The sequence below is a fragment of the Scleropages formosus genome, chromosome 21 (genome assembly GCF_900964775.1).
Source record: "Scleropages formosus chromosome 21, fSclFor1.1, whole genome shotgun sequence".
NCBI classification, from domain to species: Eukaryota; Metazoa; Chordata; class Actinopteri; order Osteoglossiformes; family Osteoglossidae; genus Scleropages; species Scleropages formosus.
The window spans coordinates 20,538,256-20,565,653 of NC_041826.1; the positions used below are offsets into that span (position 1 = coordinate 20,538,256).

The window sequence follows — 27,398 nt, forward strand, 5'->3', positions numbered from 1 at the left end:
GTTCTTGCTACAGTTAAAATTTACTGTATACATAGAGGATCATATTCCCTGTCATCAGCAAATGAAAGTAGAAAGGATACATGATCAACTGGCAGACATAATGCTCCATAAGGTATGCACAAAAGTACAAGCAATAAATACACATATTCGTTTAAAGCCTTACAACAGCTACGCAAAGCAGATGCAGAAGAAAGCGGATTTGCTATTCTTAGCAAGCACTGACAGAGGAGTAGAAACTCAAGAAATGCAGAAAAGCAACATAGTTTTTCTTTTTCTTTTCTTAGAAAAAAAGGTCTGGTTGCTTTGAATGGGTCCACCAACATTTTTACATTATATGCACAATTATCAAAATACAGACAAAAGCAACTCAGAAAACCCCAACAAACCTAAACTCTAGGGGATACGCAAACTGCAGTTCTGGAGGTTTTTCTGGTATTATGTGCAAGCAGCTATTTTAAAAGGTTTTCTTTTTTTTTTTTTTTTTCTTCCTCAATTTTTCTTTCTTTTTTTTTGTTCTTTTCTTATAAAAACCCATGCAAAAATCTACAGATTATATGCATTCTGTGGCTGAGATCATTTAGTTTTCCTTCCCAAAAACGATGTGGCTGAGGTATGGATACTTTAGCGTTGTACACGTCGGCAACCTTCCTGATGAGAATTATTACACAAAATGTTTTCTTTGATTAAATTTTATTTCCAGTCCACCAACAATTTTAGACATGCATTTTAAAACACAATACTCTCCTTTACAGGTAATCTTTTAAATTGATCATTCAACAAATATTTGAGGACAACCTATTACACTGCGAATCTTCCGTTTCTGATGTCGGGAATGAGACCCCCAGCGGTGGCTGCATCACAATTAGAGAACGCAATAAAATGTAGCAACTATTGTGGCATTCTAATATCTCATGCAGTCTTGACACGTTTGTCGGGAATTTTGTCGGACAGAGGTAGAAGCTTCCAGAAAGCCTTTTGGATAAACGGGCAAAGACGTCGCGTCCTTTTTAAATATTTGGTGTGACGGGTGATCGGGAAGGTCTTTCCATCCGCAGGCTGACTTCAGCAGAGGATGAGCGATGAGCTTGTTTACACGTCCCCAAATTCCTCAGTGAGAAACCTGTCTGTGTTTGCGTCCACGTGTAGAGGAAGTATGGGCTGTGTGTGTGTGTGTGTTTTTCACTTCTGCTTTAGCAGCCGCCTTTATTCAACTGTTGGTAAAGCGATAACCATAATGGGGTTGTGAGGTCCCTTGGTTGGGGAGAAAGAGTAAGATTTTACGAAGACCTGACACAGCACGTAAAAAGCAAGATATGTACAGTATGTTTTTTTTCCTTTTTATGCACAAAGCAGAATTACCTTGGTATTTCAAATACAATTCAATGCATTATCATTAATCATTAGAAAATTCATTTTTATGTATTGGTAGTTTCTTCTTTTTAGCAAAACAAGGACCAGGAAAGCCAGCGTACCAAAATTTGGACTGTGTGCAAGTCTTTAGAAGGGAGGGTAATGTTAGCCTTACTGTCCCATACAAGAAGAGGCAGAACTTTGTGTAGCTTTGGTTTGACTGAAAACAGAAATGACCATTATTAAAGCAACCATATCCACTTTTCTAGATGACATTGGCTGAGATAAAATCAATACAACAGACAAGTTAGCTACTTTTTCCCCCACTTTAGTCCAAATTGTTGTAAATTTACAAATGTGATATAAAATATTTCAATTGAATACATGATGGAACTACAAAACCTATCAATCCACAGCTATTTTCCACTGCATCCTCATAGACAGCTGTTGCTATGGATGAGTACTTATTACACAAGTAATGTTTCCACTATGTTACAAAGCAAATATCACCTAGAAAAGGTTATTTTCACCTTTGACATCCTATTCTACAATGGCTATATTCATTACTCTTACTTGATAACCAAGCCAGATCATTTCATATCAACTTGAAATTATTATTATTATTTTTTGGCTTTGCTAGATCTTTTAATGTTTGGTTACTATGTTTTCAGTTTCATTTAACACAGCTTTGAAGAAATTAAAAAAATAGAATTAAAAAAAATTTTGACAGACGCAACAGTCCAACTAACATTACACACTCACTGGAAAACAATGACATCATGAGAAATGAAAGTTAAAAAAGTAAAACAAACAAACTGGGAAAAAAAAAAAGAGAGAGAGAGAGAGAGAGAGAGAGAGAGAGAGAGAGAGAAAAGGAAATTCACAACAGTACAAATTCTGCACTTCCATTAAATACACAAAGCTTGTTTTGGTCAGTTTGTACTTTTTGATCCACGTATAGGCTGCCTCGCCGGCCCCCCAGCACCCGGCCACGTTTCCGCACCAGCAACGCGTCAGGCAAAGTCTGAGCCAGGTGACAGGGTGACGCACCTTCGGGTCAGTCCTTTCTCTTTGTACAGGGCCCAAATCAAACGATCCCAGAGGTCATTAGAAGGTAGTTCGTGGAAAGCTTCCCTTCGCAATAATTAAAGTTACAGAAGGCTGACTGAGGAGGCTGGCCGCTTCTGTCTGCGCTATTGGCCATTGATAGAGTTGGCTTTGGTTTCTAGCTGTTGCCTTTGACTGTTTGCAGGTAGACAAAGCTTCAGAACAAGGAGGTAAAGAGAACAGTAGTAGGATATGCAGGTAAGCTTCTCATTTGTCGTGGTGCTTTCTCAAATGGTTGGGTTTCAACATCTTGTTGTTTCGGCACAAACTGAGAATTTTTTTTTTTTCCTTTTTTTTTTCTTTTTTTTGGGCAAGAGCAACAGTCTGATTCTGCATTTCAGGTGTACGTAACTCAAGGGATGTCCGTTACAGCTAAGACTGCCAAAAGAATGAGTCAACAACCGAAAGCATGTTGGAAAATGAAAAACACTGGTCTTCGAATGTCGGCCACAAGCAGCTGGTGGCTCCGGGTTCTGACACTACTCCTGTGCAAATGATAGAAGAGCAACAACTTGAATTGGACCAGCAACTGTTTCTAATATCAACAATGAACGCAGGTTGGAACGTCACACTGAATGGAACTAAAACTATTTTTTGGCAACATACGACGCCATTAGCTTTCTACACAACAGACTTCCTTGTTTCTCCTTCCAAGCAATGAGCTCATATTAGCCATTTGTTCCTCTAATGTACAGCCAAGCTATTTGAGTTTATAAGGAAAGGAGTCTCGTGGTTAAAAACCAAGCATTTTTATGCCTGTCATTTCTGCTTCCCAAAGGGCTCTATGAAATAGTTCCTTGGGGCTGTCTTGGTGATGCATGCTGAGGAAGTTGTCCCAGTAAGAGTCAGCCATGTAGTGTTGGTAGTGGTGTGGTGGTGAGAACCTAGCAATGGGCCTCCTTACTCCAGGTCCTCCGATAAATTCCCTTCCTCCAGCTCTCTGTCGTCCTCCAGCTCCGGACTGTGATTGGCCGTTGTGACCAGAGACATCGGACCCTCCTCGTCATCCAGGTTTAGCGGCTCTTCCTTGATGTGAACCGGTGGCCTGAAATAGATAAACAAAGTCAGTCAGTCAGTCGGTCGGTCAGTTCTGGGGAGGAGGAGAGAAAAAAAAAAAAAAAAAGACATGACTGCAAAAGGATGATACCTGATGTATGGCGATTATTGAGCGATTTACTCAGTAACACAGACGCAGGCTGAGTTAAGGTAATGTCTTCCTCCATCTCATTAGGCATGCTCGATAGGCCCCATCTCCCCGTCAGAGCGGCCAGAGGATTAAGTGGTGTGAAGCAGGGGCATCCTTTTCATAAATTATTGAAATGTTTGCTTACAGGCCCGGCTGGCATTTCGCCGGGCCGCGAATACCCCGTTTTCACGCTGCTATTTAGAAAAGGTAATTAGAAATGCTGCGTGGGGGGAAATGCAGACAAGACGAGGGCTGGCGAACGGGGGTGGGGCGAGGCGGTAGCGGGGGGCACGGGGATGTCCTGCCACGCCCCAGACGACATGCGGGGGGAGGCGGGATCGACACCCTTTCACACGTCCTCCGCGTCCCACAATGCAGCGGGTGACAGACCACCGCAAGACTTTACGCACATTCATTCACCTGAAGCTCTACTCCAAAGCGAGTTACTGTCAACGTTGGGCCACTTGCAGCAATTTACCAATTCACACAGCTGGGTAATTCTTCCTGGAGCAACTTTAAATCCCAACCCAAGACAAAAGGACAAATGTGCTTAGCGGCACACCGGTACATTCACGTTCTTATTTAAGAGCGCAGCAAGCATGTCACAGAACACAGAACCTCTGACTGGCAAAGAGGAGAAAAGAAGAATGAGAGGCTAATTTTGCTGGGAGGGAAGTGGAGACTGGGGGAAGGGGCTTGGAAAAGTTTACCGATGGCACCTGGCTGAAAAATGCAGCATTATAAATAATCGAGAATTTCTCATCCTCTTGCCCCTGAAGCAAGAGGAGTCTTGCCTTCTTTTTTTTTTTTTTTTTATCTTGTTAATAGAAACTGCAATCTCTCATTAATATGCAGGGCCGGCATGGTGTTTCGAGGTGGGATGGGCGGGTGGAGGGGGGGGGCAAAGAAAGAGAACCTCTAGCCAGACTGTGTCATTAATCAAGTTGAGCCCGGCAGTTCCGTCACACGCGATGATACATGTTTTTAACTCCAAATGAATGAATATCTTCACTGAGTGTCAATAAAGGGGAGAAAAACACGGGCGCGGAACACAACCGGAGGGGGGGAAATTTCCCAACACAACAGGGTGACAGAGGAAGCCGTCTCCTAACAAGAATAATAACGCTGTCACACGCAAACAAGGCTTAACGCGAGCCGGCCCTACTCGGGGAAAGGTTTGTGCTACAATGATAAATCTGACAAAAGCTAATTATTTTTGACACATAAGATGCATCAGGGAATCCCTGTGGGGTGGGGGGAAAAACCTTATCAAGTAGTCTCAGTATTACAGCGTATCTGTCTCCTCATCTCCTGGGTTACAGACATCAATGGCAGAAGTAACTTTGAATTTGAAAAGAATTTTAAAAGGTACAGATTACTTTAATATTTATAGCAAAATAACTTAATATTCAGATCTTGTTGGGAAGGCTCGTCTTCGGAGAACGCCGGCCAATTACTCGCACTCCTTTCCCCGCCGAACGCGTGCATTCGAAGGGGGCGGGAAGCGAGCAGACTTGAGCGCGGACGAGGGTTCGAGAGACTCGAACTGCCGTGGATTTTATCACAGTGGCCGCAGAGGTGAGGCGGCGGCCCGGACCCGAGCCCAGCTGACCCATGAGCCGAAGCAAACGGCACCGGAGATTTATTTTAAATTCCTGCACTCTGATCATAAATTAATTATTATGGCCCTGCAATTTGATTTCTGCTCGCAATTAACTTCAAGAAATGAATAATGGGCCCGGGATGTAAATTTTCCTTTGGTGTGACGGCGTCCCCTGAGCTTGATGACAAAGAAAGCCTTCTAAAAGCACTGTCACTTGTATTTATCATACAATAACAAACAATCCCAGAGATACGTACTTAAAAACATTAAAGAGAGATAGATGAAGCTGGACTGTGGCGGGCAGCAGCGGACATAAAACATGGCGAGGCTTCCTCTTAATGCGAAAAGCATAGCTCACAGCTTTAATTTGCATTAATTATAAATCAGTAACATGCTTGTGTGGTTTGGGGGGGGGGGGGGAGAAAAAAAAGGCGAGCGAAATGATTAGTTCTCACAGTCACTTTACAGTGTATTAAGATGTCTGGATTAGTCGTTTAGTATTTAATGAGTAGCAAGCATTATGAAGTCAGAAATAAATGCCAGCTATGTATCTTTGAATTCATAACTGCAATTGGACTGGGACGCATGCATATTATGACAGGATTATTACCGGCAATCATGCATAGAAATGCAGGGGATGCAAATAGCATCATTAGCTGTGTATTGTACCGGCAGCGTGCGCTTAATCACAGGACGGCACGACACGCACCGTCCTGGCCCTATTGTGACCATCTGTGGTCAACTGCGGTTTCCACGGTCACCGAGGAGGGGCGGAGTCTTCGGTGGGTCGGCGAACGGCGCGCACGTCGTCCCACCGAATGCAAACGGCGCCTGAGAGGGGGGTGGGGGATTCTGCGAGCTGGGTACCATCCCCTGCCCACCGCTGCACGTTCTGTCGCTCCTTCTACAAGCACTTTCACAAATTACACCCAAAGAGCTGCCCTCGTGGTAGATGACGTAATTGCACGAATTTTAAAGAGCAAAAACACACAGATTAAAAAATGCATTTAATTATAAAATATAAATTCATAAGCCAAGATCTGGAGCAACTTATAAAAGAAACATTACTTACTCGTACCGAATTCTTTTTACCCGTGTGCAGTGTTTAGCCCGTGCCGTTTTCACGTTTTCTCAGCTGTGTTTTTTTTTTTCCCCGCCTTTACCCAGAGAGAATGCAAAAAACCGAACGGCAACAGTCGTGTCAGAAGCCTAATTTAGCCACAGCTTGGCAGACGAAGCGACCCAAAGCCAAGTTAGCCACTGTCGGGTAAACGGCACTAACCGAGAAGCGGAAAAGGCTCCTCTAATTGTCAGTTTTGCTCAATTCTGCAGCGCCATTTCTCATTTTACTCCTTAGTTTTTATTAGCGCATCTGTATTATTCATCACAGCTCCCGAAATCGCACTCACAAAAACACATTTCTTCCATTTTGAGGATGTAGAGTGTGTGCAAAGGGGTGGGGGGCAGAGCTCCCCGATGTCATAGAGGAAGTAGGCGTCTCCACAGGAAGGTCTCCCGCCCATTACCGCACCTAAGTACGCTCGGGTGAGGCCGTGCCCAACGCAGCATTCAGGCTCATTTTAAAAATGCGCATTTTTTGCTTTATCTTGCTTTTTTCGACACCATTTTCGCCAAAAGTCAGCCCAACTACTCTGTGAATTACATGCCACTGTGCTGCAGCTCCTCCAGTGATCAATTTCAATGCCACTTGTCATCACACAAGAATTAAGAGCAATGTGTACATTCTTGCCCTGCGTAAGAGCAGCGGTGCTAACCTGACGCTTACGTCACATCCTCGGAGGAGAAGAGAAAGGAGGGAAAAAAAAAAAAAAAAAAAAAAACCCCACAGACTTTGCCTACCTTCCACCTCTGGATCGGATCAGTAAACGCAGCACTGACACCAGTGACATCACTGATGAGGGAGAGCCCTTCCTTACAAACACATTTCTGAAACCCACAAGACATTAATTTTTAATAGTCCTCCTCTGTCTGCTCCATTAAAAAAGATGGAAAGGCAAAGATTGTAAAGTAATTAATGATACGGTTAGCTGCTAAATATTAATAGGAACAGTCTTGCATAAAATATAACATCTAAACCTCTACAACGCCGACATCGGAGTAATTAAAACTGAATCCGTAATTACCGCTATTTATAGATCAGAATGATCCTAAAGCTAACTGTAAACTTATTTAAGGTTTCATAAAATGGGAGTCACATTTTTTCAATGTATAATACTACAAGGGCAGCTACACAAACATCATACAAATTAAAAATAGTGGAGCCCAAATATGGACAGTGTGCACAAAATGAGGTTAACAGCGTATGAACGGCAGCCTCTGGAGGTGGGCATCATCACAATGGGAACTGTGACTGTACCAAAGAGCACCTTCCTACACAAATCACCGTGCATCGACGGGCTTGGGGGGGGTCAACTGAGTGCCGGAGGCCTCCAAACGGTACTCACAGGTGGTTCTGCGGCGAGTAGCCGGGGCTGCTGTGGCCATTGGTGTCCAGGTGGTCGAGTGTACCGTTGAGGTCTTCCTGTGTCGTCTGCTGCAGCCCTGTGCAGGTCCCACTGACCAGGCCTGGAGATCCCAGTAGAGGCAGACTGCTCTCTGCCAGCGCCGCCTGGCAAAAGGACATGCACGCACACGCACAGAGAGAGAAAAAGAGAGAAAAGGCGTCAACTGTCCGACACCCAGTCAATGACGGTCCACCCCATGACCTCAGCTAGACAGTGTGGGGGGGGGCCTGGGTTAGCGCAGCTGCTCATTTGCAGGGCAGCGGTGAAGATGAGGGTTTGTCCTGGGGGGGGACGAGCAGCTCCCGTGACGGCGGGGGAACGGCTAATGAATGAGACCACACTCAAGCAAATCTGGAAGCCAGATGTCTGCGATTTCTTGCGTCTCATGTAAATTGGACGCTTCAGACATGGGCTTTGATGCGACATAAGTACACGTTACGTCCTGAACGTCCACCGCATGCCGGACTGCGGGAGCCGGAGAAGAATCACCTTGGTGACCCACTGCCGCTAACCGGTACGCTGGAGCCGAACCCAACAGGTTCTACACTCCAGCGACACTGTCAGTGAACCCAACATTTACACATGAAAAACAAGTTGCTTCATGCCTATTAAAATTAGCAAAACTTTACCTCAAAATAAAAAGTCCTGACATTTTGCCTCCTGCGCATAAAAATTACATTGAGTAATTAAATTTTCAGGTTTTTGCCATGAGCACCTCGCTCACCCCCACTCTGATGAGAAATCATTTATGACAGGCGGGATAAATATTAATGCTCATCCGCTTGCATCTGCAGAGGCCGCTATGAGCGCGGCGTTTACGGCTGGAGTAGAGCTTCCTGTCCCTGCCACAGGGTGTCCTTCTCGTCGCTCCCACACGGGGGGGGGAGGGGGGGATAGGGGGTGGGCGGGCTGGGCTGTGGAGACTCAAAAGTCCGCCACGGTGCCCAGACAGGCGAAGCTACAAGAGCTGACTCGCAATCTCTCTCTCTCTCTCACACACACACACACACACACACACACACACACACACACACACACACACACACAATTTCCAGACTGCTTTGGAGCATGTGTAGGGTGGGAGGGGTGAGCACATTTACCTGCAAGCTTGCATTGAGAGCTGTTCCATAACCCAGGCTGGAGGGCAGGTTTTTAACTAGCGTTGGACTCCTGAAAATTAAAATGAACAGAAATACAATAAATAGAAAGGGGGGGGTGGGGGGGAGGGTGGAATCATTTTGAATTCATTGTGCGTTCAGACTGCAGTAGGAGTGATTTAAAAATGAGGGAGCGATTCATTCACCGACAAAATTCTTTGCACAGAACAAAAAGCTGAGTGAGATCAAACAGCGCTGTCTACTGACTTCATTAATTCTATACAAATAGGTATACAAGGAAATCTATGTCATGAGTCACGCGGCAGAATTACTCTCAGTGTCTGAAAACAATCCAACAAATTACACCAAACTGTAAATTAACAAAAAAAAAAAAAAAAAAAAAATTATGTGGAACACAAAGAAGCTGGACAATGCATTTCAAACAGTCCTAGAGAATTTGTTGCAGATTTTTTTGAATGAATGAATGAATGAATGAATGAATGAAAGAAACATTATCTGAAATGCCACCACTCCCCGGCGTAACCGTTTCGCCCTCCTAGATGGTGGGTGCCGGTTTGGAATAGCATCTGAAGACACGCAAGGAGCGCACGCGTGACACGGGAAACCCACGGCGAACACACCCAGTTATCTTCTGCGACCGCCGCTTCTGGTACTCGACCTCATCGACGGTCCAAACGGCCCCCTTCACGTTCTCCACGCGCACGAAGCACTTGTGCAGACTCAGGTTGTGTCGGACAGCGTTCTGCATGCGAGAAAGGAGTCGTCAAACACGGTTTGGTTCACAGAAGCATTTAAAGGCAGCGATTTAAGTCAAACATTCATTGCAGCTTTTAATATAATTGCCTGGTCTCGACATTGATGCCAGGTATGCATTGTTTAACTTTTGGTTTTATTTATCACTCTTTTTTTTTTGTTTTAAAAATTATTCATTATTTTCCAGACTGATCCTGAGCAGAGACCTACCTATACGTGAAATTTCAAAAACCATTTAAGTGTTGAAATTTGCGTGTTTGTAAACCAGCGGCGATTGGGGACCGACCGCACAACAACAATATCGAGTTGAAGAATAATTAAAATGCTTCCAGAAACATTAATTTTTACAAGGCCCACATTCATACACAAACACACATCAGCCACTGCTGCCGTCCTCCAGTTTCTATCGTAACAGATGAAGCTGCTGCCATCCTTTTCAAAAACTGCTTGGCATTTCAGAATGAAACGTCGTTAAATACATAAACATCAAGCCTGTGAAGGCGCTGCATTCTTTTATTAAAAACCCAACATAAATGCATGCATTTCCCCCTTAAAAAAAGAACAGTAGTTATTTGCAACACAGCCTTCAAATACTTAAATACACTCAATTATAAGAAAAAGGCAAATCCACAAACGCCGCATTGTTTAATTTTCACGTTAATTTCCCCCCCCCATCATTTCGCCAGGCAGCTGCATTGGTATTGCTTTAAGAAAAGGATTCTATGAAAACTCATAAGCAGATCTCACATCTGACCTGAAAACCCAAGGATTTGATTGATCTTAATGCCCATGGCTCTGAATATGATAATTTTAATATTAATGAGCAAATGAACAGTTTTATTATGCATGCTATATAGTTAGAACTAATAAGCTGTTCGGAATGAGAGCTGGATTCCCCAACCCGGTTGATGAGACCAGGCTGAGATATTAAATCACCTTTCATTTCTTTTAAAAATTTCTCTCAGTTAATCAAATGACAGGCCCATCACGGATCATTTCTCTAATAAGTTACTAAGGAAATATGAAACTAAAATGTAAAAGTGCAAATAAAATCTACACAAAGTGACTGGCAGGTTCTCAAAGAAGGATGCCAATCCTTTAAAAAAATAAAACACACACGTGTATACGGTTACCTGTGTAAACAAGGACAATCCGCCGTCGGTGCAGCGTGACGCCACCAGAAAACGAACGCCACGTGAAAAACGGTCTCCTTGCCTTCCTCGCACCCCCCGCGGATCCGAAACCACTCGGCTGAATCATTTGCATTCTAAATCCAAATTAATTCACTGTACTCAATCTAGGGCTCTGAAATGGCGAGCATCCAGATGAGTGGCTACGAGGCTGCAAACACACCCCCCCCCCCCCCGCCGATCCTCCTCGGCGCCTCGAACGGCTCGTGGCTAATTGATGTCTCAGTCCCCTTTTTGAAATGAAAATAAAACGGTGCATTTGGGGCTTGAGGGAGAGCTCTCGTCCTCCACGACAGCACTCCCTTCCAGAAAGAGCCAGGAAGACGCCGTTTCTCCCAGGACCCTTTGAGGGAACGCAGACAGACAATGGAGTTGTTTGGACAGGCGATATAAATGAGGCCTTTTGTCTAAGTAAATAAACTGCGTTTCTCCTCCGACGGGATAATTTTCACTTAACTGGCCTTCGGTTCCGGCCCACCGGACACAAGCCCGCGACTCCGGTGGCGGCGAGGACGGGGGCCGGGCTGGCCGGCGACGTGCGACGTGCGCAGACAGGCACGCGCCAAGACAAAAACCCGCCGCCTCCATTTGTTGCGCAAGGCAAACAGCCATTTTTCAAACTAATTAGCCAATGGGACGCGAGAGATGGGGGATGGGGGTACGAAACACGGGGCGGCTAACAAAGGTGTTGATGACGGAGCGCCCGCGCTGTAATTAGCGTGTCGGGACCCCGCTCTCGCGCCAAGCCTCGCCCATTAATTTAGCCAAATTAGAAAACGATATCAGAGGCAAAATGATCCTTTCGCTTGTCGTTTCGAGAGAGGGGATTCGTTCCGTTCGGGAGGCGGGTTAAAAGGAGGGGAGCGAGATTTCAATCGGCCGACGTCGGCTAAACAAACGGCTCCCGGCTTCTCTTCGAAACGTTACCTTCCAGGTGGCCGCGTTGCGCCTGAAGTAGGCGAACGTCCGCGTGAACCAGCTGTAGATTTCGTTGAGCGTTAGCTGCATGTCGGCCGCCTCCATGATGGCCTGAGAGGAGGGAGACGAGTCAAACTGCGGTTTACTAAAGAGAGCGCATACAATTAATTAATTTTAATCTAATCAGGCAGAGTTAATTTATTTTCCACTTACCTGCCTTATGAGAGTTGCATAAGTAAACGGAGGCCTCACGTCTGCATTCTTATAGAACTCATAGTTTGGGGCGATCTCTGCAAAAATAAATACTCTGTCATCACCTGAAAATAATTGGTAAATTTGAATCCTTCCGGTATAGAATCCACACTGGATTTTTATCAAATTAAAAAACGGCAAGAGATAACATTAAATCAGCATTTTACATGTCTGGCAAAATGCAATTTTAATTAATTCCTCTCAGGAGGAATCTTAAACACTTATGCAGCAATGAAATTAGAGCCATGCAGATATTTTGTATCTATTTGAATAATCTATGTCCTTACATACTAATGAGCCACAACTAGTCAATATAAACATCAAGCGGCAGACATTTAAAATGCACAGCGATATTTATGTAAATGGAGGCATTATTTATTTACACACATTTCATGTATCTTTGTAAATCGATATCGCCGCCGCCCCCCCACCACCCAGTGGTAACGCGTACACATGCAGCTACTTTCTCAAAAGCACAACGTGCAAAAACGCTCGGCGTTACGTGCGGCAAGATGCGGCCGGAGCTGGGAGCGCGGCCTTCCGCGTAAAAAAACTCCCAGAATGCCGCGGTCCGGACCCCGCGGCCCGTACCTGAGGACATGGGCATCGAGAATTTGTCCGAGTGGCGTCTTCGTACGGCTCCCACGCTGGGCAGGCTGGCGGGGCTGAGCACCGGCGGCACCTGGGTCAGCGGGGTGACGGGTGCCGTCGGCGTGGTGGGCGTCTGAGGTAAATTCGGCGGGGACGCCGACGGCAGGTTCTTTGACATGGTGACGCTCGACACCAAGTTGAGCTGCAGTTCCCCCGAAGGGAGGCGCAGATGTGAGGTGGGGGTGAGGGAGAGAGGGAGGGAGGGAGCGGCTTTAAAAAGACTCTCACAAATGAGCGAAGGTTCAATCCTACAGCTGGGTTTCCACTAACAAGCTGCAAAGGAAGTGGCCAATCTCCAGTAATTACACGATGAAATTGTATCATACGAATCCTAATTAGAGCACGCTGTTCGAGATTATCTAATGATCTGCTTCGCCGTTACCCAACGGCATCTCGATCCGAGCAGGGCCGCTGCGTACGGAGCCCTGCGCAAGTTGGCCCCCTGACTTCGGCAAGCCCAGGGTCGTGACCTTTTGCCTAATCCCACACGGAAGCGGCCCGTCCGTTCGTCTCCCGCGAGTCGAAGCGCGCCGGTTCCGCAGCGTCGCCCGGACCGCGCGGAACCCGACACGCGAGACCGGACCCTTCCGCGTCTCGGTTTCGGATCTCCGCCGAGACGATCCAGTCAGCTGGAAAATCCTGCGCCGACCTTTTGGCCCGCGCGCTAATTTGGTGGAACGGTAATGACATTACTACACATTTAAACTAAATTGTCTTAATTGCAAATTAGCTAGAGGACGCTGAAAATGTTCAAATTAAATGCGATTGGCAATGGTGAACGGGGAAAGAAGTCTCCCTTGTTAACAATCACTCTTGGCCTGTGCCAGGTGACAGGAGGAGACATCAAGTTGGCCAGCTCTTCTGGAAGCGTCATTCTCTCCACGCGACCGCGGTGTCGCCGAGAAAGGGACGCGGGGAATGAAAACGCGAGAAAGGACGCTTTGCGCGTTTACACCTTTCTCGGACAGATGTAACGCAGTAATGTAAAAGTGATTTATCCGAGTACAGCCACTCTGGTCAACCTCAAGTGCGCAAACGAGACAGGAGACGCGAAGACGGGAAAACTCGGCTCGAATCTGAGCGGTCGAGGACAGGCGTCCGAGGCCCCCCCCCTCCCCCAGCGCGGCATCTGGCTACACAAACAGGGCATTGTTAATGGGGGGGTGCGCCGATCTTTCTTCGTGGCAATGTCTTACACGTGCAACAAATACGGGAATTGTTAGGGAACACGAACGAACACGTGCTAGCTAATTGTTCTTTCTTGGGCCACGGCCAGGCGCTGCGCGTTAGCTGCACTACGGTAAGGGACCAGGCACCCCCAAACGTAGCCCCCGATGGCTCTGGTTCCTCGCACGCCTTAGTCTGCTGCTTCAACTGTACGTTTTTTTCCCTTCTACCGTTACACTGCTGAACTTCACCGGGAGATGCGCGTTTGCTATGCTGCCGTAAAGAGACTTTGACAAAGGCCTGCCGGACACCTTTAAAGCCTGCCTCAATGTACAAAAACGTATTAAAGCAGTACAGGGTTATACCAGGGTCCAGATGTGGCTGTACCGCATGTGGGAAATGTAACAATTTAACTGTGACGAGGCATTATTCTAAATTAAAAATTCATTTATTTATGATATCAATTACTTACATAAACTATAATGGCTCCGCATCGACGGATCAATAAAACATTTGATAACATTTCCCCGAAGGATGCTATTAAGACACGGTACCATCCATTACAACCTATTGCCTGTATATTGCTATGGATTGCTTAACAGAAGCATTCATAAATGTTTTCGAGTGTTAATTGACAATAACGTCATGTGTTACGAGCAGTTACACGTAATGTTATCATACGCTTTAATTAACATTTATGAGGGTCTGTTTCAAGTGGTCTGAAACATCGAGTTTTATCAGCCATTATGAATGCATTATGTTGTGGTTATACAAGTTCAAGTGCTGCATATTCAAACCGTCCGTATTTTCAACTCAACTTGCCACAGCAGGGACAACTTGTGACGCAAGGTCATTAGCGTAGGAGTCCAGTAAAAGTTTCTGTGTACTCTGAAAGCAAAATAATAAAAAAAAAAATCTTCAGATAATCTATGAAATATCATGTTACGGGGGACAAACTCTGTCTTTAAAATGCATTCCATTTAATCCTCCATTTAGGGAATGGCGCAACGCGCCGGCAAAATAAAGCGGGCGCTCCAATCACGTCCGGAATGTTCGGCTCTCAAGCAGCTATGGTTTTCGATGCGCCGTTCAGCGGCAAGACAGCCGTTCGTGATAAATCCCATAAAGAATGTGTGGAGCATGTATATTTATAGTGTTAAGCTAACACGTTTCTGTGCCAGGCCGGTAACAAGCGTAACGTGTTTGCAGGCACACTAGCCGACATCAGCAGAATGGAATTCATTAGGGCCGAGCGAGCGGCGGCGGCGGTGGCGGCGGGAGCGCGACGGCGAACGGCCCGGACGAGCACTCTGCCACCGCAGCTCATCGGAATACGTTCAAGGTTGGCTAAAACTCATTACTCAGGACCAGCAGCCTTGATAACTTTGATTTCCATCCATCCGTCGCATGGCCGAAAGGTAACATTTAATGAAGTACCATTCAGGGACTAAACGGGGTCATATAACAGACAGCGTGCCCGCACCCCTGTGTTCGTGTTCTGATAGCCGTTAAGGGTGCGGCGATGGACCAACAGCGCCCATTCCGTCCCGGTAATAAATTCATACTATTAATATTTATCAAATGCGGGGGCTGTTTCAACTCTGCCTGTGCATATAAGGGCATAAATCTGTGCAATGATATCAATTATGGAGCTTCTTTTGTGCAGCATATAAATTCTATATTTTTTGTATATTAGCCACTTTCATTCTTTTTAAACCTCTTTAAGGGAGTGCCAGCGCAGTGCGTCACTCCAGGTCCGATGGGAACCTTAAACCCCGGGTTCCTTTCAGGCCGTTCATCTTCCTTTCTGTATTAATTGCCCACCATCAAATGCAATTAGCAATTCTTTCATGTGTGCTTTATGTAATGTAATACTTCATTTACATTATTCATTCATATTCTGTTTTGGATTACAGCCTGAAAATTCTTTATTAGCGTGGATGTTACTGCACTGCTGGAGTTTTGAAAAAAATTACTGATTGAATAATTAATTGGAAAAAACGAGCAGTAGATTCCTGATGGATTTACAGGGTAATTATTCTATCTTGTGATTATCTACTTTATGTGATAGGAGGTGATGAGGAAAATTATTCTACTGAGATGAGATTGTAGATCTGTAGCAGTAACATAATAACAATGTTTTCTCCCCCAAAATATTTCAAGTGCCTCATATTGTCAAATAAATAATTAGAACAAAAATACCTGTTTCATACTTTACGCATGCAATGAGCTCACGGCCGATCCAAGAGCATCCGAAACGCTGCATCCATGCGTCGACTTTCACGTCGCAATAAGCGAGGGCCCAAAATAAAACTACCTCATATAAAAGTGCGTTGGAGTTTTATTTGTAATTTGACCCCCCCCCCCCCGCCCCCAAAATGAGAATATCAGTTTTGGACCGTATGCAAAAAAATCGCATCCATAACACTGTTATTTTATTCCACGGAGTCTTCGGCACATTATGCTGCGTAAATGATCCAAATGACAGATCTTTATTTTAGCTCAGACAGCTCTAAGTGCTACTTTGGTCATGGAGCTAAACAGCAATTGCAGGCCAACAGGTTGTTTTCTACAGTAAATCCATCACCAGGAGATGGTCCAGCGCTCCGGCAACACACCCAAGGCTGTGATTTGCGCTCGCAGGGCTATGTTGTGCTTAGTGTCACTCGCTCCGCGGGTCTGATAGGATTTGTATGGAACGGTATTACTTGTAAAGGGCCGTGCAATTTCAGCTCATATCACCTACCGTCTCGTCGCGCGTCGTCCCACGCTTCATCGCTTTTGGCGTTTTTAACCGTGCCCGATAAACGGCTCATTTTCCGGTGGCTATGTCGTGACTCTGGCTGCGGCCACGAGCTCTATTTACTGTTTGCGCAGCAATATGCACTCACCGGTTTTGGAGACAGCTTGGGCTCTGAGGGTCGCATGTGCAAGTGGGTCATCATTGCCTGAAGGCGCTCGCGCTCCTTCGAAAGCTGTTAACACACAAGGTGCGGTGGGGAGGGGATGCATGAGCAGGTTTGGAAAGAGGGGTGCTGGTGAGCACCGTGGCACAGTTTTAGAGCGACTTCGCCAGCGACGCTGCCGGCACACCACACCAGATCTGAACTCGCCCTCATAACACTGGCTGGGAACAGAACGGAGGGGGGGAGAAAAAAAAAAGAAACCGAGAAGTGCGGGGAGCAAAAAGGTCAGAGAAAACAAATAACACTTCATCTTTTTGTCAATAGAAGAATTTAGGTCACGGACACCATGACAGTAACAAGTTACTCAGGCAGTAAATTAGACGGCGGCAAACGCCCAGGCAAAGTCCTGTGGACGCTGTTAGGCGCGGCCCGGAGCTCGGCAGCTGCGTAAGGGGCGAGGGGTCCAGAGGGCCGAGGCCCCGCCTGCGCCGCCTTCCCCCATCCCGTTCCCTCCGAGGTCCAGTTAGTGCCCCCCTCAACCTGCCATCATCAATCTAAGTGAGTGGACTGACAGGGACCAGGAGGTGTGGGAGACAGGGGGCTGAACTGCGCCACACAGCCAGCTCCCACAACGCACTGGGGTCTCATTACAGCTGACGGACACTGGCCAAAAAATAGAAAATAATACAGAAAAGAAGGGTGGGGGTGGGGGGGGGGAGGGAAAGAAAGGGGAAAAAAAACACCCAAACTACTCTAATTGGTCACACTGCTGGCATGTAGTGTTATGTGTGAGCAACACACATTTCCGCATGCAAAGCAGAGTTCTGTTCTGCCGTTTCAGATTCAAATCCAACAAATAAATACAAAGTGTTCCATAAAGCATGAACCCTACGAGCGAAACGCTTGGGATGTATTCTGATAGGCACAAAGTCGGCTTACGGCGCATCGGAAAAGGCCGCACGCCCATTAACATAAAAACGGTGTTTTGTGTCGTCCGGCGTGTTTTTACTGTACGAATTCGGTTAACTTCGATATAAACGACACGGTCATGCTCGAGGAGCTAAAACGTTAAGACCGCCACGTGTAATTAAAGTTCCCTCGAAAGATTGCGGAGTTCCTGAAAATAGCGTATTTATTTATTTATTTTTGCATTCTCCGGGTTCGCTGACTTTAACCACCCCGGACGTGAAGGGCACATGTATCAAGCGGACAGGAAAAGAAAAGAAGCGCAGGCCTAATTCAATTAAACAAGTAACAATGGCTGTTACTGGCAAGTACCAACTGGCAGCACGGACCGGGGGGGGGGGGCGGCCGACACACACCTGTATCTCCAGCTGCTGCACCACCTGCATCTGGACGCGACACTGTGCAGTGCTGCGGTCGTCCAACGCGTGCTCGTTGTTAAGGTGCCTGGGAGAAAGAAGGAAGGAAGGCTCGGTAAGACATCCGTAGCGGAAGCAAAACCGGAGCAGCACGATCCGGGACGCAAAGTGCATCCATCCTGTCTGCGAAGGACCGAAGGCCCCTTTCGTCCCGTGCCGCAGCTTCAGGAAGTCGTACGCGCATCACGCGCAATCTGGACAGGCTACGAGAACAAACGAAGCGTAAGGACGCGCAGGCGCGTCGCACGCTTTCCGAGAGAGCCGCTCCTCCGGTGTCGTCCGTTTCCTGAGCGTAACCACAAGCAGCTGTTTAACTTGAAACGCGTTTACAAAGCGCTTCCCTCCAAGAGCATATTCTTCAGGAAGCGCATTAAACAGACGCGGGCGGGACTCCGCACGCTCCCAAGACCGGGTCTGCCGTCATTGGATTTCTGTCTGCGGAACCACAAAGGGCCGTGCCATTAAAGGGGACCTTTATTCTCCCTGGCGCTGGCGAAAGGTTTTAAACGTGTTGTGATGTTCAGTAATGAGCCTCTATCTAAATTATCATTGGTGACAAACTCACAAAGCGCTTTCTGAGGACACGTGGCGATGAAATGCCAGAGCTGACACTTCCTTTCCTGTAATTACAGGCTAGCTTGCAGTGCCTCGGCTATCATTTATAGCACTGTCAGTGCCTTCCGGGAGGGGGGGGGGGGGGCGGGTGATACACTCATATATTCATATATATCTGCCGTACACCCCTTTCTTGCCTTACTATTGTTTATCCGTGATATGCAAAATAACACTACCTATTCATTACCCTCACTAATTACGCCAATCAAAGGCGGGAGAAAGCAGGGGACAGGTAGGCACAATGGCGAAGGACTCCATCACTCCGTAGCGCATTACCATTCAATTACGATGGGGTACATTTATGATAATCTTATTTTATTCCGGTTTGGGCTTTTGTAAGCATTTCAGGTCTGCTGCTTTAAAATTCGATATAAATCAGGAATGAGATAGTGCGGGGGGGGGGGGGGGGGGGGATGTGTAAGAGAGCGAGTGGTGGGTTTCTCCAGCCGGTGCCTAATTGCTGTTTCCAGACGCATATGCAAAGGGACGTTTCATTAATCATTTAATCACGTCCCTTGCAGGAAGTTGGAACTAATGTTGCAAATACCCTTTTCATTTCAATGCTCATAACGGCATCTTATGCTCTTGATATATGGCACATGTCATAAATTATAAGTGCTAGGAAAGGACTAAGAGGGTGTGCCTATGGTACCTCCTTGCAAAATCTTTATTTAGTCTTTTTTAATGCTGTCAGCTACCTTTATTTTTGGTGAAAGGGCAGTCTGTATTGAAGGTGTGTCACCTAACATCACACACTTTTGGGGAATCTTTTTCCTTCTGCCGGCCTGGTAACAAGACAATTACGCGCAAATTACTTCACACCTATGAAATATTTAAGTGTGTCCCGGGCTGCTGTGCATTAATAACGGCGGGCCAATGCCAGAGCGTGGGGTTCGGCTCCTAATGAAGCGCTGCCGTCCCCACGCAGATACCCCTTCCACACGGCAGCTATGAACAAACAGCCGCCCCTAATTTATGGGTCACCGTACAGCTCTATTGATTTTTTTTTTTCTTTTTTAAATCTGCTGGAGGAAAGCGGTATGACTGACACGAAGGGTAGAGGACGACACTAGTCTACGGACCTCACGGACATAACCGCGAGGTGCACTTTAGGTCTCTGCAGGTGTTAGTTTCATCAGCAGCCCTACTGTATTTACTTTTACTCATTTATCTGGTAATTTTTTCCAAAGCGACTTACAAAATTAATCCACCAGCAATTATTTACCCGTTTATACAATTGAATAATTTTACTCGAGCAATTCAGGATAAGTACCTTGCTCAAGGGTACTACAGCTGTAGGTGGGATTTGAACCTTTGGGTCCAAAGGCAGCAGCTCTAACCATTATGCCACCAGCTGTCCTTTCTGTCAATTTTTTGACAGTACTGACAGTAAAAAATACAATGAAATAAAAGTGAGAAATGCAAAACAAAACAATCAGAAAAAAAAATATTATGAAAAAACCACTTGATGTTTCCTGGGAGACCAGTTATGTGAGCAAAGTACAGGAGTGTCAGTAAAGGGGGCTAAATGCTTGTCAGTGTCACTGGTGAATGTCCAAAGGTGGAACCCGAGTGCGCAAAACACGGACCGATCTAAAGGTCCTGTCACGGCTCGCCTGGTGCCCGGCAGCCCTCTGGAGAACCGTCCGGGCCGCTTTCAGGGTTTAATTAACTCTCAGTTAGAGAGGCTGTCGGTCAACTTAGTGGCATTGCCTGCTGCTCGCTCAGGCTGATGGGTAATAAGGAGGCGGTGAAAGAACGTAAGTGGATGGTTAAAAAAGCACACATCCAAACCTGTCCAAACATGAGCACTTCCCTGATAAGGATGCAACCTGGTACTTATGCTTATTTGGTTAAACCTATTCATCTAGCTGATGCTTTTCCCCAAAGCGACTTACAATGTTAATCAAAAATTATTTACCCATTTATACAGTTGGGTAATTTCTTTTCACTGGAGCAGTCTTGGGTAAGTACCTTGCTCAAGAGTACTGCAACCAGAGGTGAGACTCGAACCTGCGACCTTCGGGTCCAAAGGCACCACTTTGCTACCAGCTGTCCCCAAGTTGGCACTTAAACACGAGTGAACAGGAAGGGAAGTTTAAAAAAAAAAAAAAAAAACACTGTAGCAGTGTAACGAATGACACCGGTGAACGGTGTCTGTTGACCACGATACCAACCGACCTTTAACCTTAATCACACAACTGGTCAGGAGACAGGGATTCATAATCAGCGGTCAGATTTCCAACCGCATTTTTTTTTATACGCGTATTCAGCAGTCATTAATATATGCGCACACACTCACGCACACACACATACACAATGTGACAGTTATATTTCAGCCCTGTAATGAGCCACCTTAAGCTCTCCGAATAATTACACATTAGAAAAAGAGCTTTAGCAGCGATTCGCCGGCGGTGATCTTGACAAGCGCCTCCGCAACAAAACAAAGGTGAGTCACTCGTTTGACACGCGCCACCGTGGGCCTTCCGCGCGTAAACCGTCTTAAGCTACGCGCTCGCGGAGCCAACAACCAAGTCGACGGAACCCGTGGATAACTGACACGTCTCTGGCAGCATGAAAAGGGTCTCCCTGACATCACAAATCGCACCTCCGTGGTACCGAGCATTAGCCATCTTTGTTCTGTACGTCAGGCTCCGTTTGCTGCCGTCTGCTTCGGCTCTCAAAGACGACGCTAGAACACCCCCCCCCCCCATGTCAACAGCAGCGAAAGCGAGTCTTTGAAAGGGAAACAAGTGTTAAGCTGCACTAACACTTGTGTTAAGTACAATCTGCATGCACTCTTAACATTATTGAGTTAAACAACGAACGGAAAATTTCTCCCCGGGATGTAGGCAAAGGGTAGAACTTCAAAAGTGGTACGAGCGGCGACGATGAGAGGGAAGAGGAGAGCGAGAGACGGAGAGAGAAAAAGACAAACGGGCTCCCTGACAAAGAGCAGACGGAGAGCGAGACAAACGGGCTAAGAGTACCTGTCTGTTCGGAAAATGTCAATTTTTTTTTATTACTCCTCCATATTTTCCATCAACACAAACAGAATTATCAATTTATCCCTGGACTTTGAAGTGAATAATCCACAAGAAGCAGTTATTTCTGATCACAAACACTGTGTTTCCTCCAACTAACTGACCGGAGAGGACACCCAAACCTGTCAAGGAACCCAAATAAAGACACTTGTCCGCAACCCCAAAATTATTTGTTTCCACAACCACAGTATCTATGACGCGTGTAAATAAAGGAAAGCAGGGAGCGTAATAAAAATCAGGATCTATATCACAAAATATTCCACAAAAAAGAAAAATGATATAAATTAGTTAATGTGCCACACCACATGCTAAGGAAATATTGCAGGTAGACAATTTTATACAACTCAAGTCTTTCATAGATGGATAAAAATTATAAATGAAACCCAAATACAGCCCACTGTCAATAACTACGTTCCCTTATTTATGTTTTTTTTTTTTTTTTTTTTTAAATAATTCATTTTCATTTGCTGCACAGAAGAAAGATGTAAATACGGCCCATATTTCAGCAATCCTTTCTGAGAATTTGCATGGTGGCTTAACACCTACATCAAGCAGCAAGATCTTTATTTGAGAATTAATTACAAATCTAATTAAAATATTCAAATGAATAATTTGTCTTTCTTCGATGCATGCTCTCTTCTGAGTGGCAACGTGATAACCTATAATCTGCGGCAGCGCAAACACCTCTTCTTTGATGCCCCCACTAACATCCTAGCAACAATGCAGACCAATTACAAATGAGCTAATTAACTAAATTGTTGATGGAGCATGAAGAGTTCATTCACTCTGTTAGCTGCACCATGACAACACCAAATTCAGCCATTGTGAGGCTATGATTCTGTACAACCTGCCATTAGCTTTTCACATTTTCACGAACCCATCAACATTTTATGCTGCTAAGAGGCTTTTTGAGACGCTGGTCGGAGGCCCTGCTTCAATTACGCTGCCACAGCGTCAGTACTTAACTTTCGCTGAAGAGCGAGCGTTACCTTCCCCCCTCCCCCCCATTACTTACAGAACACACATTTGGTGGTTAATGAGTATATGGAAAAATGTTGTGCAAGACACACAAAAAAGTGCCACTTGCTTGCATTCGTTTACCACAGTACAAGGCAAGAACAGTGTGCGAATAAGGGGGGGGAATTCTTCGTGCATCCAAACCAGAAGGTGTAACCGTTTCATTCTCCCTTTAAACACACACCCTCTCGCTTAACCCTTCATTGGGAAACGCCGCGAAACCGGCGTCCGCAGCGAAACGTCGGCATGTTAAGCAGAAGAGGAGCGAGAAGTCGTCTCGGCGTCATTTCACCTCGAGCGCCTATTTTTATTACAGAACCGGGGAACGTTCTGGACTTTCTGTGGCACGTGACCCCGGTGGAAAGAGTTCTTGTTCTCTAAAAGCAAACACGAGCTGCCCTCGAGTAAGAGCGGATTTACGCTCAGGCTCTTCATATGGGCTCTCTTGCAGAAATGCCGGACAGCGGGTGGCGTAGTGGTTAGAGCTGCTGGCCACAGGTTCGATTCGCACCTCCAGCCGCAGTCGCCTTGAGCAAGGTACTTACCCTAAATTTCTCCAGTAAAACTACCCAGTTGTATAAATGGGTTAGCAACTGTAAGAAGCAAGAAAAGTGTCAGATATATAAGCATTACCCCTATATATGGGCCCACAGCCAAAGCTCACAGTAAAGACACAAAGGAAATAATAATAAAGGCACAAAGACACCCCCCCCCCCCCCCCCCCCCAAGTCCCAGTGAGCGTAGGGTCCTGAAGGGGCATGGGAGAGCAAACCGGTGTGACCACTTACTTGAGGAACTGGCCAAAGTCCTCGCAAATGCTCTCACAGCCGGGCCACTTACACACGCCGTGACCATAGAGGGGGTGGGAAGGACCCGAATCCTCGTGATGCGAGCTGCAGGGGAGATAGGAACAGAGTTGGGCGGGGGGGGGGGGGGGGGGGAGACAGGACAATCAGAGACCGGAGCCAGAATCCTCTGTATGGCTGCCAGCCGCTGTCAGGTTACAAACGGCGACAGCGGGGTCACGGCAGGTCAGGCTGGCAGGGAGCAGTCAGTCGGGGAGAATTAATCATTCCCATGAATAGCGGAGCTCAAAGGACGGCTGACGCTCTAATTAAGACAGAAACGGAGCCGAAAAGGCCGCTAATAAAGAAAAGAAAAATAAGACGCACCGGTGCTGGGCTAGCACCTGAGCGTTCAACCAGATGTTTCATCTCCAACATATTATTAGTCAAGCAAAATGCGCGGGTAAACACTCCCCTGTTTGCCAGAGAAAATACGCCTTTTAAAAACGACTCCGTAAAGCCCGTACAAGACTTTGTGTAAACAACTTTAAAAGCACCCGGGGAACGATAAGACATCAGCGGCGTACAGTTTACAACAGACTGTAGCTCATGTTTTAAAGAGACAGGTCTACTTTGAAGTGGCTTCGAATGAAGTCGCTGCCGCCACCCACCCCCATCTACGGTGAACCTCTACGCTTCGGCTGCAACGCGTCTGTGGCAGGAATAGGAGAAGTCAAACGGGTTTACCGAAGCACCCCTGCACGCGCGCGCACACACACACAGACCTGTGGGGTGTAACGGAGAAACCTTCATCGACAGCGCTCCTCCCCGGGGACGCTTCTCATCCCCTCGCCCTCCCTCGCGCCAAAGGCCATCCTCTCCTCCTGTAGACGTGAGCATCTCCGCGTTTCGCAGCTTCGCCTCACATGGCGTCTGTTTTAAATCAATTACACACCCCCTCCACCTCTACCCGGGCCTGCACTGTTTCTACATACTTATTATATTGTGGAGATGCTTAAATAATGCATAAGGGAGGTAGAGAGAAATGTGAACACACTTTTATATCAGCAGAACTGTATATAAAAGGTCCAACACAAGTATAAACATTATAAAAAGCCTTCTTGGCATCGTGTATTCTGTTTATATGACAACCTGTACAGCAAAGTAATTTCAAAGAGGGGGGGGGGGGTGTAAAAAAAAAAAAAAAAAAAGAAAAAAAAGAAAAAACACTAAATTCTTAATGTACACCGAGGTTACCTCGCTCTTCATGCTGTTGCGCACTGCATCTCCGTGGTTTTGATTCTGCCTAAGCGTGCGATTAAACCCAGACGCCATCGCAGGGGACCGTGCTGCTGTGGCTGTCGCTGAAACATTAATCGGCCGTCGAACAAACAAACAAAACGCCCGCCGTCGGCGCCGGAGACAAACACGCGCCGTCGCGACGAACGAGGACGGATGCTCGAGCGTTCCCTCCTCCGCCTGGCAGCCTTTGAACATCGGGAAGGCGGAAACCCCAAACGGAACGCAACGCAACGCACCTCTCTCTCCTCGTGTTGAGAATCGGGGACTGGCCGTTCACCACGGAGTGGTGGGAGATGGGCGGCGACGCTTTGGAAGTGGTTGAGGAGGTAGTCGAGGAGGTGTTGGTGGTGGTGAGGTCCAGGCCGCTGTGCTTGATGCCGTTGTCTTCCATGTTGTGGGTTCCCGTCACCTCTTTCCACAGCTGTTGCAGTTCCCCAGGGCTCAGACCAGCTGTGGGTAAAGGAACGGGAGCACGATCCAGTCCCAGTGACAGTGGGAGTGCACACGTGCCATTATGCACACGTGCCATTATACGCACGCTCGCACGCACACACTAATCCTGCCGCTGTACGTTCGCCTCCCTGTATCAGAACACACTTGGGCCATCGAAGCTGAGATAGGTGAGGTAAGAGGACACGTGGCCAGTGAGAGCGAAGGAATCGCCGGGATCGCTTACCCCAGTCTGACCGTGGATCGCGATCAAAACACATCGCTCTACACGGCGCGACGTCGCATTTCTGTTACAGAAACAACACTATTGGAGCAATAATAGGAACTGGTGGAGATGATAGAATTCAGCTCGAAACTCAGCTCAGGCTCAATTTCGCTTCTATTAGCGTGCTGGCCATTGGCGATCCCCAGCTCTCTACCGCGGTAAATATGAGAGCGGCAGGTTCGAATGCCTCCGACAAACAGCAAAACCCTTCCTTGCCTTTCTCCTAGCAGAAAAACAATAGTAGTAATAAGAATAAGACCAAGAGCAAGAGCGGCAGCGTTAAGAGCAGCAATGAACACGGCAACAACGCAAACCATAGTGACGCCCGAAAGGATGGTGGCAGCGGCAACAGCGGTAGAAAACGTCGGAACCAGAATGAGAAGAGCAAGGAGCGGGAAACAGCGAGGAAGGCATCCAGGAGACCAAGAAGAGAGGAATGCAAGCGTGGTGATTCGCCCCCCTCCCCGACACACACCCAGGAGGGTGTCGCACACCAGGGGCCCTACCTGGCGGCAGCGGCTGGCTGGGCAGCGCGGCCTGGCCGGGGGGTAGGGAGAGGAGGCCCTGGCGTTGCAGGCTGAGCAGGTGCTGCTGCTGCTGGAGCTGCTGCATCTGGAGGAGCTGCTGCTGGAAGACGAGCTGCTGGGCGGCCAACTGCTGCTGCTGCTGCTGCTGCTGCTGTTGCTATAGAGAGGGAAAATTACACAAATTAACAGGCAGAGCGACACGCGCAGCACATGATCCGACTTCCTTTCTCCGCTACGCTGTCGGTTCCCCGCACCCTCCCCCCACTCGGCCTCATACCCAAAACCAAGCGGCGCCAAACCTCCTTTTCCGACGCGGCGCGCCTGATCCGCGACGCCACAGCTCTGCGAAGTTACCGCCATTAAACCGCGGGCCACTAAACCCCCCCCGCCGCTCCACCTACCGGTTACCGCTGCTAATTGGCTCCGTTCCTAATCGTCTGTTGGAGGTTATGAGGCCGAAGGGACTCATCGGGCTGTTGTGTGCTCAAAGTTATACTCGCCACCAGGGGGCACTATTCTTTATCTGCCCTGGCAACGGCTGACTTACGGCTTGTTAAGAAGGTCGCTTTATAGCCGAATTACAACCGGCAACCTGGGGGGGAGATGGGCCACGGGCCTATACGGCATCCCGGGTCCGACCGGTTGTTTTTGCGTTTCCCGCCGTCCGGAAGGCTGCAATTTCACCACCCCGTGCATCATTTCATTATCGTTCCTTTTAGGAACTCTCGTCTTTTTTTTTCCCCCTCCTGTATTTTTGCAACTGAATAAGTTGGATCCTCAGCAGGCTGTGAAGCCGGTCTCCAGTGGTCTATTAGCAAACAGGGATGTAGCCTTTATCCCGCCGCCCTGGCAGCCCCCTCCTCCATCCTGTCGGAATACATTAGAAGCAGGAATTCATTCAAGGAAAGGAAGTGCCCTATTACAAGTGAGAAAAGTCCAACTTCCAATTTTTTGAGGAATTACAAGACAAAGCGGCGTTCTCGAGACTCAAGAGGATAGGCAGAGGCAGTCACACTTCAGAGGAAGACAAGCAGCTGCGGAAGACCTTTCCGCGCGGTTCGGGGAAAAGCGAAAACTTGCGATGCGCTCACTGGAAAACAGACTGCATAATGGAGGCAGCCATGTGGACTGCCCCGCGTCTCTGGAGAAATAAGGGAGCAATTTCTATTCCATATTTGATGGCAGCCTGAAATTCTATTCACAAATCCAAACAGGAACACACCCTGGGGGGTGAGCGGCGCTTCCTGTAGGCCTGCATAATGGCCTGCGTGGAGCGGGGTGGGGG

The 27,398-nt window shown here is 47.1% G+C and overlaps 1 protein-coding gene across 7 annotated transcripts in view; it reads right to left on the reverse strand.

Annotated features, from left to right (window-relative positions):
* Positions 1-2,215: 2,215 nt before the first annotated feature.
* The window catches only part of LOC108920812 (forkhead box protein P2-like), a 117,931-nt gene continuing 92,748 nt past the window's right edge, over positions 2,216-27,398 (reverse strand). For 6 of the 7 annotated variants that reach the window (XM_029247118.1, XM_029247113.1, XM_029247116.1 and 3 more), the window contains 13 exons: positions 26,093-26,270; positions 25,108-25,321; positions 23,573-23,677; positions 18,049-18,136; positions 16,712-16,795; positions 12,594-12,795; positions 11,964-12,040; positions 11,760-11,861; positions 9,510-9,631; positions 8,872-8,941; positions 7,712-7,875; positions 3,362-3,502; positions 2,216-2,942 (listed from right to left, as the gene is read on the reverse strand). In XM_029247118.1, the coding sequence (XP_029102951.1) occupies positions 2,852-2,942; positions 3,362-3,502; positions 7,712-7,875; positions 8,872-8,941; positions 9,510-9,631; positions 11,760-11,861; positions 11,964-12,040; positions 12,594-12,795; positions 16,712-16,795; positions 18,049-18,136; positions 23,573-23,677; positions 25,108-25,321; positions 26,093-26,270 (1,638 nt within the window). In that variant the 3' untranslated portion in view covers positions 2,216-2,851. Of the gene's footprint in view, positions 3,503-7,711; positions 7,876-8,871; positions 8,942-9,509; positions 9,632-11,759; positions 11,862-11,963; positions 12,041-12,593; positions 12,796-16,711; positions 16,796-18,048; positions 18,137-23,572; positions 23,678-25,107; positions 25,322-26,092; positions 26,271-27,398 lie in introns of all 7 variants that reach the window. The other variant, XM_029247119.1, reaches the window with a different exon arrangement.